The 14,767-nt window shown below is 45.0% G+C and overlaps 1 protein-coding gene across 5 annotated transcripts in view; it reads left to right on the top strand.

Moving 5' to 3' along the window:
• The window catches only part of LOC139557036 (microtubule cross-linking factor 2-like), a 73,337-nt gene that overhangs the window by 38,290 nt on the left and 20,280 nt on the right, over positions 1-14,767 (top strand). For 2 of the 5 annotated variants that reach the window (XM_071371344.1, XM_071371343.1), the window contains exons 4-6: positions 10,636-10,698; positions 11,747-13,084; positions 14,383-14,493. In XM_071371344.1, the coding sequence (XP_071227445.1) occupies positions 10,636-10,698; positions 11,747-13,084; positions 14,383-14,493 (1,512 nt within the window). Of the gene's footprint in view, positions 1-10,635; positions 10,699-11,746; positions 13,085-14,379; positions 14,494-14,767 lie in introns of all 5 variants that reach the window. The other 3 variants (XM_071371342.1, XM_071371339.1, XM_071371341.1) reach the window with 2 other exon arrangements.

The following is a 14,767-nucleotide window of genomic DNA, read 5'->3' as shown; positions in this document are numbered from 1 at the left end:
CGCCATATTGTGTGATTGCTGTGTTGGTTGCCTTGGGTGCAGACCGAAGTAGTAGTTCTGTGTGATTATGTTCCGGGCTGGCGGAGCAATCCATTGTTTGAGTGCCTGACGGAGTAGGGCACATCAGTAGGAGTCTGGGACTATTTTTTCCCCCCTCTGGTCGAGCCGCCATCAGAGTCCCTTGTACACCACAGGAGGTTGGTGGCACCTTAATTGGGGAGGACATGGTTGTGGCAATGGCCGGAGCGGAATTGGTGGAACGGTATCAAATCTCCTCAGCAGCCTCAACTGTTGTACACTATTACTCTCCATTATTAACTAGCCAGCATATCCCACACTCTCACCCTCTCTCTTTCTCTCTCTCTCTCTCTCTCTCTCTCTCTCTCTCTCTCTCTCTCTCTCTCTCTCATTCTTACTCTCTCCCACTCCTCCTTCCTTACCTCCCTCTCACACCTACACTCCTCTCTCTTCCTCTGTTTTTCATTCATTATAATCAATTATAATCCACACACACACACACACACACCAAAGCCATCAGATGTCCACCAAATCCAGTAAACCCACATTAGTGTTGCGATGATGTCTGTTCCTATCCGAACATTCATTGTTGCACAAGTTAATCGTTGTGTAACAACGTCTCCGTCCTTTTCTTTGCACCAGACATTATTTCCTAAGTCCAGTCAGGCTGACTGTTTCCTGATTTACACTACAGGGCAAAGCCAAGCAGAGCTGTACTGGGCTTAAGTGTGCAGGCATGATGGCCAGGCCGGACCCTTACACAAAAAACACATGGTTTTTCAACACACCTGTAAACATACCATGTGAATTATATTTTCCCCACATGTGCATTTTTTCCCTACTTCCTGTGTCCCATCCAGGGACCAACCAGGACCTAAATAGTCCCTTAGCTTCAGAGGCAAGCAAGCAGTGGGATACAGGGTGCTATGCTGCTGGAATGAACGTGCCAAAACAAAGCAGTGAAAGCAAAGGCCAGGGTAATATAACCAAAGAGAGGGAAAATTGCAGGAAAGAGGGAGGCGTTTTTATTTAATCGCGTTACACAAAATGTTTTCATGGAAAACTATTTTTGCATCCATTTACATTAATTTGTTCTCGCAGTTTTTAATTATTTCCTTGCGATATTTTGTTTTGCCATCAATACTTTAAGGTTTATGTTTTGCTTTCGATATCATTCTTTTTGTTTGCTATACTAAGAACTGTGTTCTCGACTTCAGAAGTTTTGCTTAATATTAATGTCACAAAGTAACTCGCTCACTAGAGGATTGCACCATATAATAACTAGTGATGGGGGAAATCTATTAATATCACAACATTATTTTGGACAATATTATATCGATACTGTGACCCCATTTGTAATTTTTTATTAATTTTAATTATTAAGTATCTATTCGATTTTTTTTTTAATTGCTAGGTAGCGTTAGCTAGCACTAGTCGGCAGTACCTACGCCAAAACTCCGGTATTTTTCATCCTATGGCTTGTTCTCCATCTTTTTAAAACATGTTTTCATCACTTTTATTTCCATGATTGATCAAAACAATCTATTATTATTATCTATTTGCAGCATTTATGAACCTGCCCCTAAAAAAGTTATTCTGTCCTCTGTTTCACAAATTTTCCCGCTAAATCGTTCCCGTCTTGGGCTTTTTAGATGTGGTCACCCTAATTCTACCGTTGGAAACATTGCTAATGCAACATGCTAACACCATCTTTTCACACCATAACATTATTTTAAACCCCACATGTGAATTTGCAATTCCACATGTGAAAGTGACATATTCACATGGAGTTTTCTTAAACATGAAACTGCAAATTAGATTTTTACTTTCACATGTGGAATTGCAAGCTCAGTTGTGAAAAACAATCATGTGGAAGTTTTTTCCAAAGTTTTTCCAAAGTTTTGAACATGCAATACCGAAAATGTCACATTTGAAACTGCACTTCACATGCGAGGTGAAAACATGTCGTTATCCTCACGTGAAAAGGTGGTGTTAACATGTGAACTCTAAATGTAATACATGTGAAAATATGGTTTCAACGTGTGAATTTTAACATCAACGTGTGAAAACTGCTATTTTACTAGTGAAAATGCCATTTCACATGTCTAAGGGGACCTACACGTCTCTACCTCCCTCTCGCAGGAGAGAGACATCCTGCCAGGGATCATCCTACCTACCTACCTACCCCCTCCAGGCCTCCGGTTACCCAGCCCACACCACTAGAGTTACAGCCTGTTGACATACACACACAGAACCATGTTATCAGATAGCACAGACACATGCCTTTGAATGCTCAGGTTCTTTTTGCTGGAGATAGGGTGTGTGTGCGTGCACGCATCTGTGTGTGTGTGCACGTGCGTGTCTTTAACTGTGCATTGTGCAGGTGTGTTTAGGCATGACACAGGCAGACTTGGAGTGGCACCACTTTACATACACTGGAACAGAAAACTGTAGTTTTAGATATTATCAGAAGTTTAAAAAAAAAAATCAAATGTTTTACTGCATATTGTAAATGATGGTGCATTGTGGGAAAATTGCGGTATTTTGAATGGCTCTGTCATTCCACTCCACAGAATACAGTACCGTACTGTATCTGTAGAGGGCTGAAAACCTTTTGACCACTAGTGGGTGGATGGTATTGTTGTTGCTGGATCATTAACATATTTTAAGGCATGCCTTGTAAAAGGCTATATTTGTTGCACCCATGAGTGAGAATGATGTACCAATTTTTAACTCATATGTGGTTATGGAGACCCATTAATTTGAACTGTATAGGGGACAGATTGGAGTGACAGGAATTCTTAAACCTTAAATGGTTTACCATTTTTCCATGTCTTTCTGGTCTGTTTTGCCCTGTATTTGCTACCTGTTTGGAAGCCTTTGTTAAGGCCTCTAGATGTGCAAGTGACATAAAACACAAAATATTTATTAATATGCTATTATGTGTAAACACTATAGCAGCAAATCTGCTTGCACCAATACCTTGTAATTATAGTAAAATACAAAGCCCTCCCCTCAATGAATTTCATTAATCCATTAATTAATTAATTCATTTTACAGTAGCATTTACTTTTTTACAGTGTACGGTATTGTAAAGTGTGTCATTACACAGTATTTGCTTTGATACCGTACTTATATTACAGTAAGTGTACTATAATATGAAATACAGAATTTTACTTGCCATCAAGTTGCCTGTAAGCCACTGTCAAATTCACGTAACCCCTTTACAGTGTACAGAAACATAATTTCAAACCTCATCTCCCTAACGTTGTCCCAGTATTGCCTCTGTGTTTTACTGAGGTTGAGTCAGCGCTGCATGGTTTGTGTGAGTGGCCTTGTGTTCTGAATGACACGTAGCTGTTGCACAGAGAGGGCCGGAAGATTACATCAACTTGGCAGAGCGGGTGGAATTTTCTCTGGTTTCGTTTGGGGGTGTGAGATTGCAGAGCAGGAAGACTGTGTCCCAAATTACACCCTACACTCTTTGGAAAAAAAGTTCCAAAAGGGTTCTTCGACTGTCCCCATAGGAGAAACATTTTTGAGTGTGAAAATTATTGATATTTGAATCAGCTATTGCGGTGACCGTATTGCCGCCACACCTGCAGTCATGAGTCATGACCGCAGTAAAATTCCATGTGACCATTGAGTCAAGGTAATCTCCTTTTATGCACTCTGGACATGCTTTGGTAGTACCCAACTTGCTAACTACCATCAGGTCGCTAATGGCCTGGTACTCAGGGCTCTATTACATTTACATTTAAGTCATTTAGCAGACGCTCTTATCCAGAGCGACTTACAAGTTGGTGCATTCACCTTATGATATCCAGTGGAACAACCACTTTACAATAGTGCATCTAACTCTTTTAAGGGGGGGGGGGGGGTTAGAAGGATTACTTTATCCTATCCTAGGTATTCCTTAAAGAGGTGGTGTTTCAGGTGTTTCCGGAAGGTGGTGATTGACTCCGCTGACCTGGCGTCGTGGGGGAGTTTGTTCCACCATTGGGGTGCCAGAGCAGCGAACAGTTTTGACTGGGCTGAGCGGGAGCTGTACTTCCTCAGAGGTAGGGAGGCGAGCAGGCCAGAGGTGGATGAACGCAGTGCCCTTGTTTGGGTGTAGGGCCTGATCAGAGCCTGAAGGTACGGAGGTGCCGTTCCCCTCACAGCTCCGTAGGCAAGCACCATGGTCTTGTAGCGGATGCGAGCTTCAACTGGAAGCCAGTGGAGAGAGCGGAGGCGCGGGGTGACGTGAGAGAACTTGGGAAGGTTGAACACCAGACGGGCTGCGGCGTTCTGGATGAGTTGTAGGGGTTTAATGGCACAGGCAGGGAGCCCAGCCAACAGCGAGTTGCAGTAGTCCAGACGGGAGATGACAAGTGCCTGGATTAGGACCTGCGCCGCTTCCTGTGTGAGGCAGGGTCGTACTCTGCGAATGTTGTAGAGCATGAACCTACAGGAACGGGTCACCGCCTTGATGTTAGTTGAGAACGACAGCGTGTTGTCCAGGATCACGCCAAGGTTCTTAGCACTCTGGGAGGAGGACACAATGGAGTTGTCAACCGTGATGGCGAGATCATGGAACGGGCAGTCCTGCCCCGGGAGGAAGAGCAGCTCCGTCTTGCCGAGGTTCAGCTTGAGGTGGTGATCCGTCATCCACACTGATATGTCTGCCAGATATGCAGAGATGCGATTCGCCACCTGGTTATCAGAAGGGGGAAAGGAGAAGATTAATTGTGTGTCGTCTGCATAGCAATGATAGGAGAGACCATGTGAGGATATGACAGAGCCAAGTGACTTGGTGTATAGCGAGAATAGGAGAGGGCCTAGAACAGAGCCCTGGGGGACACCAGTGGTGAGAGCACGTGGTGCGGAGACAGATTCTCGCCACGCCACCTGGTAGGAGCGACCTGTCAGGTAGGACGCAATCCAAGTGTGGGCCGCGCCGGAGATGCCCAACTCGGAGAGGGTGGAGAGGAGGATCTGATGGTTCACTGTATCAAAGGCAGCCGATAGGTCTAGAAGGATGAGAGCAGAGGAGAGAGAGTTAGCTTTAGCAGTGCGGAGCGCCTCCGTGAAACAGAGAAGAGCAGTCTCAGTTGAATGACTAGTCTTGAAACCTGACTGATTTGGATCAAGAAGGTCATTCTGAGAGAGATAGCAGGAGAGCTGGCCAAGGACGGCACGTTCAAGAGTTTTGGAGAGAAAAGAAAGAAGGGATACTGGTCTGTAGTTGTTGACATCGGAGGGATCGAGTGTAGGTTTTTTCAGCAGGGGTGCAACTCTCGCTATTGCCCCTCTAACCACTCTGACATGAATGCATAGGGGATCGAAAATCACATCAAACACTTATCATCAAAACAGTATGGCTATCGTACTTGTAAAACTGTTAAAATCACCTTGCCGTGATGATCAATCTGAAGAGAGAAGTTCAACAGCAGGTTTAAACTGTGTAAAACATGGTCGTTGTGGATGTTGTTTCCAAACCTTAACACAACGAAATGGACAGCGTGAAGATTCATTAAAGACTCCCATACACATAGGCTTATGAGCCCAATCCTGGGGGGGCGGAATTAAAATGACATTGTGCATTTATACAATACATAGCCTACTGCGTATTACACATGGCAGAAAAACATACAACAACACTGATTTAAAATGTCTTTGGTACATAATTGGTCTAGCCTGTACGCCAATATTAAACACATTTGAGTAATTGCCTTCGAGTGTGGACGGTATTTTTATGCAAACTAAATGGACTGGTTACCTTATTGCACGCTCCAAAATGTATATTCATGAGTCTGGGAGAGCATGTATAGCCTAGCGAGGCGATGCTGTTGTTTCATTGATTGTGCAGGGCGGCTTACAGTTAGTCTACAATTAGTGCATTTCTATTTGATTTAGAATAGCCTAGTAATAGGTAATTTTATATTTTCATAATTCATTGGGTGACACATTACCTTTAGCTATACAGAATATCTCACCACCGTGCGTTTCCATCTCCCCCTTTCTCTCCTTTATTCATTTCTAGAGCGCGCGACGGGCTGTCAACAGTTTAGTGAAATATGTTTAGTTGGGAAAACATGTTACTATCGATGTTCCCGAACAGATTTCACTTGGTTTCCCAAATGAAGCCCTGGGTAGCTGCAGGAACCGGGTTGGAGAGGCCATGGCATACAGAGTTTGGGCGGAATATCACCTGTTGCGCAGTGAGAGCATGCTTCTCGAACAGTGGTTGATGGAGTGAATGAAGTGAAGTAAGTGTTATTGGATTTATTTCTCAGGTGATCATATTAAGCACAGCTCCTCTATAAAACCCAAGTAGCCTACAGAACGGACCGAATGGACCGAAAGTGTGCAGCCTCCAATTCCCTATTTGAGTGCATGATTTTTGATTTAACTAGGCAAGACAGTTAAGAACACATTTTCATTTACAATGATGGCCCACCCCGGACGACGCTGTGCCGATCCCTATGGGACTCCCAATCACAGTCAGATGTGATGCAGCCTGGATTCGAACCAGGGACTGCAGTGCCTTAGACCGCTGCGCCACTCGGGAGCCCAGGCCTGATAATGGGCCAGTCTAAATCTAAACTCATTTTACATATTAGTAAAGACAAGATTTAATTGAGACTAGGGGCGGCAGGTAGGCTAGTGGTTAGAGCGTTGGGCCAGTAACCAAAAGGTTGTTGGATCAAATCTCCGAGCTGACAAGGTTAAAATCTATCATTCTGTTCCTGAACAAGGCAGATAACCCACTGTTCCTCAGTAAGCCATCATTGTAAATAAGAATTTGTTCTTAACTGACTTGCCTAGTTAAATAAAATAAAAATGTAAATAGTCTGATGGATGAAAATATGGTCAGCTGTTAAACCTGAGGCCAGGAACAAGTGTAACGGATGTGAAATGGCTAGCTAGTTAGCGGTGGTGCGCGCTAATAGCCTTTCAATCGGTGACGTCACTTGCTCTGAGACGTTGAAGTAGTAGTTCCCCTTGCTCTGCAAGGGCCGCGGCTTTTGTGGAGCGATGGGTAAAGATGCTTCGTGGGTGACTGTTGTTGATGTGTGCAGAGGGTCCCTGGTTCGCGATGGGACGGACTAAAGTTAAACTGTTACACAGAGAGCAAGCTTTTTTGGCTACTTTCTCAAATCATGAATAGCCTATACTCACATCGTGAAGCCCATATATGTTTTGATTTCTAAGACATTCTAAGTCTGTATAATTCACAACTAAAGTTGCCAAATAACTCCTGTTTCAAATGTTCACTTTTATGCTCAACACAGCCACTTCATATGCTCAACACAGCCACTTCATATGCTCAACACAGCCACTTCATATGCTCAACACAGCCACTTCATATGCTCAACACAGCCACTTCATATGCTCAACACAGCCACTTCATATGCTCAACACAGCCACTTCATATGCTCAACACAGCCACTTCATATGCTCAACACAGCCACTTCATATGCTCAACACAGCCACTTCATATGCTCAACACAGCCACTTCATATGCTCAACACAGCCACTTCATATGCTCAACACAGCCACTTCATATGCTCAACACAGCCACTTCATATGCTCAACACAGCCACTTCATATGCTCACTCGCTCCATAATTGGAAACATACCCTTTCTATTTAATTAAGCTAAGTTCAATTATATTCTTCTATCTATAAAATCATGCAAAATGAAACTTGATTAAGTATATATCAACATATATTGTCCGCTAAAGGAACAAGCCTACAGCCTATGGCACGGCGCACAGCCGGATAACATACAGTAGTATCATATTCTGTTCTTCTGAAATACATTCTCTTCACATCGTAATGTGTCTTTTAGACCTGCGTAAAACAAATAATGGATGTATTGTGATGGTGTGTATTAAATTGATTTATTAGACGTTTTCAAATGTAGATGTTTCAAAGGCGTCGGTGGCTTGTATGAGTGGAGGCCTGGAGATGCTAAACGTGTTGATGCTAATGAACGGTCAATTACGGTGAGACCGGCAGTCTTATGCATGATAATATCCGCCACACCCCTGGAGATAACAAGACAGGTAAGGGGGACAGAAACACATTGATGTGAGATGTTTGTATCTTAAAGGGGTTTTATAGATGACTGGGTATTATTTAAAGGGGTTTTATAGATGACTGGGTATTATTTAAAGGGGTTTTATAGATGACTGGATATTATTTAAAGGGGTTTTTATAGATGACTGGGTATTATTTAAAGGGGTTTTTATAGATGACTGGGTATTATTTAAAGGGGTTTTTATAGATGACTGGGTATTATTTAAAGGGGTTTTATAGATGACTGGGTATTATTTAAAGGGGTTTTATAGATGACTGGGTATTATTTAAAGGGGTTTTATAGATGACTGGGTATTATTTAAAGGGGTTTTATAGATGACTGGGTATTATTTAAAGGGGTTTTATAGATGACTGGGTATTATTTAAAGGGGTTTTATAGATGACTGGATATTATTTAAAGGGGTTTTTATAGATGACTGGGTATTATTTAAAGGGATTTTTATAGATGACTGGGTATTATTTAAAGGGGTTTTATAGATGACTGGGTATTATTTAAAGGGGTTTTATAGATGACTGGGTATTATTTAAAGGGGTTTTATAGATGACTGGGTATTATTTAAAGGGGTTTTATAGATGACTGGGTATTATTTAAAGGGGTTTTATAGATGACTGGGTATTATTTAAAGGGGTTTTATAGATGACTGGGTATTATTTAAAGTGGTTTTATAGATGACTGGGTATTATTTAAAGGGGTTTTATAGATGACTGGGTATTATTTAAAAGGGTTTTATAGATGACTTGTCACGTTCCTGACCTATTTTTATGTTATTTTGATTATGTTTAGTTGGTCAGGGCGTGAGTTGGGGTGGGCATTGTATGTTGTGTGTGTTTTGTTTAGTCTATGGGTGTTGTATTGTGTATGGGATAGATAATTGTGAGGTTGTCTAGTTATGTCTATGGCTGCCTAGATTGGGTCTCAATCAGAGACAGCTGTCATTCATTTTGTCTCTGATTGGGAGCCATATTTAAGGTAGCCATAGGCAGTAGGCTTTTGTGGGTAGTTGTCTTGTTTAACGTTTGTTGCTTGTCTGTGCACTTGCGTTATTTAGCTTCACGATCATTTGTTGTTTTGTTTGTTTGTATAGTGTTTTCGTTTCATGTTCATCTTCGTTCATTTAATTAAAAGAAGATGGCTTATTCTCCTCATGCTGCGTTTTGGTCCGTCTCTCCTCCACACGATCGTGACATGACTGGGTATTATTTAAAGGCATTTTATAGATGACTGGGTATTATTTAAAGGGGTTTTATAGATGACTGGGTATTATTTAAAGGGGTTTTATAGATGACTGGGTATTATTTAAAGGGGTTTTATAGATGACTGGGTATTGGGGTTTAGCTCTGTGTTAAAATGGTGTACGCCTGCCATGTCACAGTGGCACCACTGCATCCCTGTTACAGCTGGCCTGTCGAAACCAATGGTCAAAACAAAATGGAAAAGTGTCCCAAGGTTGGTCGATACTTGGCAGGGACCATTACTTCCATTATCGCTCCATTGGTTCTACCTGGAAGTTTAGCACCATTAAAAGGTTCTCAGCCACCAGCTAAACTGCATGACATTGTCAGCAAACGCAAAATGGGGGTTGAGGATTGGATGCATCTCTTTATGCTGTACCGGCACCGCTTTAAATCCAATCTAGTTACTCTGCTCTCCAGCTGGATTTTTTTGCACTGGGGGAATTGGTTCTGGATGTTGTGTGTGCCTGTGTGTGTGTGTGTATGTGCATACGTGTGTGTCCACTGTGTTAAAGGCTCTATACTGTACTGTGGTAGCAGGGTCTTGTTTGTTTTCAGCTTGATTTAATAAAACACAGCAGAGAGGACTGTGGATATCTCTGCCTTTTTTCACCAGCCAGCCGAGTGCGGAGAAAGTAGCCAGTTTCCATGGAAACGCCTTGGCGAGATAAGCTTGTACTGCAGCGCGTCTGTCTGTCTCTCTCTCTGTGTGTGTGTGCGTGTATGTTTGTGTCTCTCTGGACTCTGGTAGGAATTGGGATTTATTTGGATTTAACTCCATGTACTGAAGCCCAGGTGACCAACGGGAGGGGCTGGCTATCATTAGCAATGCTGTTCCTTTTCTCTCTTTATGGTCTCATCTCAGTTTACTATCTTCCTCTCTTCAGCTTTCTGTCTCCCTCTCCCCCTCGCCGCCCCTTCCTCTCTGTTTGCATAGCAGGAATGCGGTCAACTGTAGCTCCATACCCCTATCAGTGTCACTGTAGGGATAAACATCTCCATGGTGATAACCTGGGTAAAGTGGCAGGGGTGCAGGGGGCGACAGGGGCAAATTGGGTGAGGGGTTGGCGGGGGAGAAGGCTTGGAGATTGGTGGTATTATTATTATGTTGTATAACACCTTGGCCAATGTGCTGCTGCTGGCTCTTTGGGGGTCTAGGGCCTAGGCTGGGTTACTGTGAAAGCACTTTGGGGGTCTAGGGCCTAGGCTGGGTTACTGTGAAAGCACTTTGTTCATTTGATTTGTTGAACGATTGATACTAATTATTGTCAATATATGTGTTTCCCTCTATTTTCAGAACTCTCTGAAGAAGCGAGGCGCTCGGCCAAACAACAAGCCAGAGAAGAAGCTGTCTCCCCAGGTAACCCAGACTTACAGAGACCGTAGATTTTCTTTCTACGTTGAACAGCAAGAAGGAAAATCTCCCTAGAGACCTCCCAAATAAAATCAACCAATAAAACAAACTGCAGGCGCAGCATTTTGTCTCACGATTCTCACCTGACCTCAGCTATTGAACACAAAGTCAATGCTAAAGTATTACAGTTAAACTGATTGTTGTCACTTTCGCGACTTGGGAAGGAGATGATACACTTCCAAGATGGCACAACGTTTGACTAGTTTGACAGCAGCAGATCAAGCTTTTGCGCACATTCCTCTCTCTCTCGCTCTCGCTCTCTCGCTCTCGCTCTCATGTTGAGGTTGTGGTGGTACACAATGTGTGTGTGTGGGGGGGGAGGGGAATGTGGTGTTTTTAGTATAATGAGGACGTCTTATTAAAGAAAAGTCAAAAGTCTCTCTCTCGTCCTTCATTCCTGTGGGGATGAGGTTAATGCTTAATATTATAATATTGGAGTGCAAACATACTGTAAATAGTATAAACCCTCTCCAGACTTTGTTTAATGTTCTGGGAAATAGTCTAGAACCAATAAATCACACAACACAAAGTATTATTTAATGGGCCTGGATCATTTTGGGCCGCTTGGTTAAATAATAAATGGAAGGGAATCTGAGTAATGCCCTCTGCAAAATAAATGTGGGTTTAATATTCAAAATGGCTTCTGTCTGTTATAAATACACCAATGTTCCTAAGTGCCCCCAGCCACCACACATTTCATATCACTGTAATACAGCGTGCATGACTTCCCAGTGTTGCATCCACCTACCCCACTTTGCCACAAAAAATCCATAACTTTGCATTGGTCTAACTATTTCCTAGTGTTACCATGAGGATGTCAGATGAGTTCAAGCTATTATGTTAATGGAAAGAAACAATTCACTTTTTTAATTTGTCATTTTGGCCTCCTAATCTTTCTCTCTGTGATATGTTAGCTGGAGATATCTTGTCTTGTTGTGTGTGAGTTAGTTGGTTTGTGTTGTCAGTGTTCCTAACTACCTCTCTCTGTGGCCAGCAGGAGGACAGTTCGGACCTCAAGTGCCAGCTCCACTTTGCCAAGGAGGAGTCAGCGCTCATGTGCAAGAAGCTGACCAAGATGGCCAAGGACAGCGAGGAAATGCGGGAGGAGCTGGCCAAGTACCGCTCGGTCTACGGCGATGTGGACGCCTCGCTCACCGCGGAGGAGGTCAACGACTCGCCCCACACGCGCGAGGCCGACGTCAGAGTTCACCTGAAGCTGGTGGAGGAGGAGGCCAACCTGCTGAGCCGGCGCATTGTGGAACTGGAGGTGGAGAACCGCGGCCTGCGGGCCGAGATGGACGATATGAAGGGCCAGGAGCTGCCACCAGGCCTGGGGGTCGGAGGCATGGGAGGCCCTGGAGGAGGAGGTCTGGAGAATGTGATGGAGCTCCAGAGGCACCTGCAGTTTGTCGAGGAGGAGGCGGAACTGCTGCGGCGCTCGCTGTTGGAGATGGAGGAGCAGAACAAGCTGCTGATGAACGAGATCAACCGCTACAAGTCGGAGCTGCCGCTGGCGTCGGACCCAGACGAGGACGACTCCTCGTCCATCTCTCTCCTGGGGGACGGTCATGGTGGGGGGGCTCTGATCAGCACAGAGGCCCCCCAGGAGGAGCTGCTGCATACCGCCAGGCTCCAGATTGGGGATCTGAGCGGCAAGGTGAAGAAGCTCCAGTATGAGAACCGTGTGTTGCTGTCCAACCTGCAGCGCTGCGACCTGGCCTCTTACCACAGCTCTTCCAGGCCCGCCCTGGAGACCGACGCAGAGGCAGGGGACTCAGCTGAGTGCCTCCCCAGCCAGACTCACCGCGAGGGCCCCATCGGAGGGGAGAACGAGCCCCTGGAGGAGAGGGAGAAGAAGATGTCCACTGGGGTTCCTGTCCCCCTGCACGGCGATGTCCCCATGGGGCTGAAGGACCGCGAATCCCTGCTAGCCATGAGGGACCAAGCCCGCCTAATCTCTACAGCCATCCAGCTGCTGACTGCCTCCGACTCCAACTGCCCTTCCATCTCCCTCTACCGCAAGATCTCCTCCGGGGAGGCTGCAGAGCCATGTGTCCCAGAGAAGATCCAGCAGGCCCAGCCCTCGGAGCTCCAGGATCTTCCCCTGGTGGAGGCTCTGACTGGCAGGCTGCGAGCACTGCACACCCAGCTCCAGGCTTTTGTGGAGCGGGTTGAGAGCCTAGGCACCACCCCCCCAGGGAGGGCACAGGTGGAGAGGGCATCCCCCCTGCCTCTACTGTCCGAGGCTGGGGACTCTGTGGTGGGTACACCCTCTGCCTCTCACCCCTGCCCTCCAGACGACCAGGCGGGTGAGATCCCCGCAGAGCAGAAGGTAAGAACAAACCCCCTACTCCTCCTCTTCCCACCCCTCCTTTATTATCGATCGTGTTTCTTTCCTTTTCTTTTTATATCCTCTTTTTCTGTTGTTGTAACAAATCTATTATTTCTGTCCTGTTTGCTCTTTGAACCACGTTATGGCTTACTAATACTCCTCCTGCATCCCAGCTCACACTATGGTTTCTCCCTGGCACAGAATGCTGCCAGTACACATGACACGCATGCTGCTTTGACGCCTTACAGCCTGCTATAGATGCTACATAGAGCTCAGGCCTCAAATGCAGCCACCGCTGCATGACATGTAGGGTGATTAGGAAATCCTAGGAACCATAAACCACCATCTATTTACACACATCAAGAGGCTATTGTCATATCCATGTAAATGTACTGTATATGCACGAGTAGGGCTATGAAGGTGTAATAAAAGAGCGTATTGAATTAGACAGGAGCAAACAGTGTATCAATAGTGGTTGGTTTGCTCGTTGAGTAGTTGTACTGTATTACTTACTATATATAGCTCAGCACACCTAGGCCAAATGTTTAGGATATAACTTTAAGTCAGTCTAGTAAAGTTGGTTCTATGCTTTTAATGAAGCTACATTAGAGGCCTACTGAGTGCCAACCCCGTCCGATCTCTCCCCCCTTCCCTCCATCTCTCCCCCCGTCCCTCCGTCTCTCCCCCCATCCCTCCATCTCTGCCCCCATCCCTCCATCTCTGCCCCCCGTCCCTCCATCTCTCCCCCCATCCCTCCGTCTCTCCCCCCATCCCTCCATCTCTGCCCCCATCCCTCCATCCGTCCCTCCCTCTCTCCCCCCTCTCACCTCTCTCTCTCACTGCATGGGCACCGTGACCGCCGTTTTCTGCACTTGTTTCCTTTTCCTCTCTCCTCTCTCTCTCTTTTGATTATTGTAATCCCCCTCTCCTTCACCCCCCCCTCCCCCAACCCTCCAGCCGTCGCTCGCACTTCTCATCATTGTTTTGGTTCTGTTTTCCACTCTGTCCTCCACCACTCTGAAAAAGCTGTTTTTCCTTTACATACTTTTCTTTGTCCTGTGAGGTTCATTTTTTTTATTTGGAACGTGTCTTATTGATCGTCCATTTTGGTTCTATTGTTTTTACCTCTTTTTTGATTTGGTCTTGTTTTGTTTTCGATTCACTACCCCCCCCCCCCCCCCCCCCCAATACGTCTCCCCTCATCCTCTTCCTTCCCTTCCTCCTCTGTTCGTCTTCCCCTCTTTTTATTCTTTTGTTTTATTTTTTTTCATTAACTTGCCCATGCATGCATGCAGCAGCCCCACTTTAGGGACCAATCAGAGCACGATGTGAAAGGTCAGAAGGAGGAGGGTGACAGCCGCACTGACCGCAACCAGACCCAGGAAACACAGGAGACGGACACAGCTCTGGTAGGTTGCTGATACAGTACAGTCAAAATACACACCCACAAAAAAGGGTGAAATCAAATTGTATTTGTCACATGCTTTGTGAACAACAAGTGTAGACAAACAGTTTAATGCTTACTTGAGGGTCCTATTACAACAATGCAGAGTTAAAGATACACAAAACTTGCAAGGAATAAATACCCTGTGAATAACGAATAACGAGTAAAAATAAGATGGCTATATTCATACCATGAAAAAAAGCCAGACTACGGTTTGCAACTGCACATGGGGACAAAGA

Source organism: Salvelinus alpinus, chromosome 28 (assembly GCF_045679555.1).
Source record: "Salvelinus alpinus chromosome 28, SLU_Salpinus.1, whole genome shotgun sequence".
Taxonomy (NCBI): Eukaryota; Metazoa; Chordata; class Actinopteri; order Salmoniformes; family Salmonidae; genus Salvelinus; species Salvelinus alpinus.
This window is presented reverse-complemented; position numbering and strand designations above follow the sequence as displayed.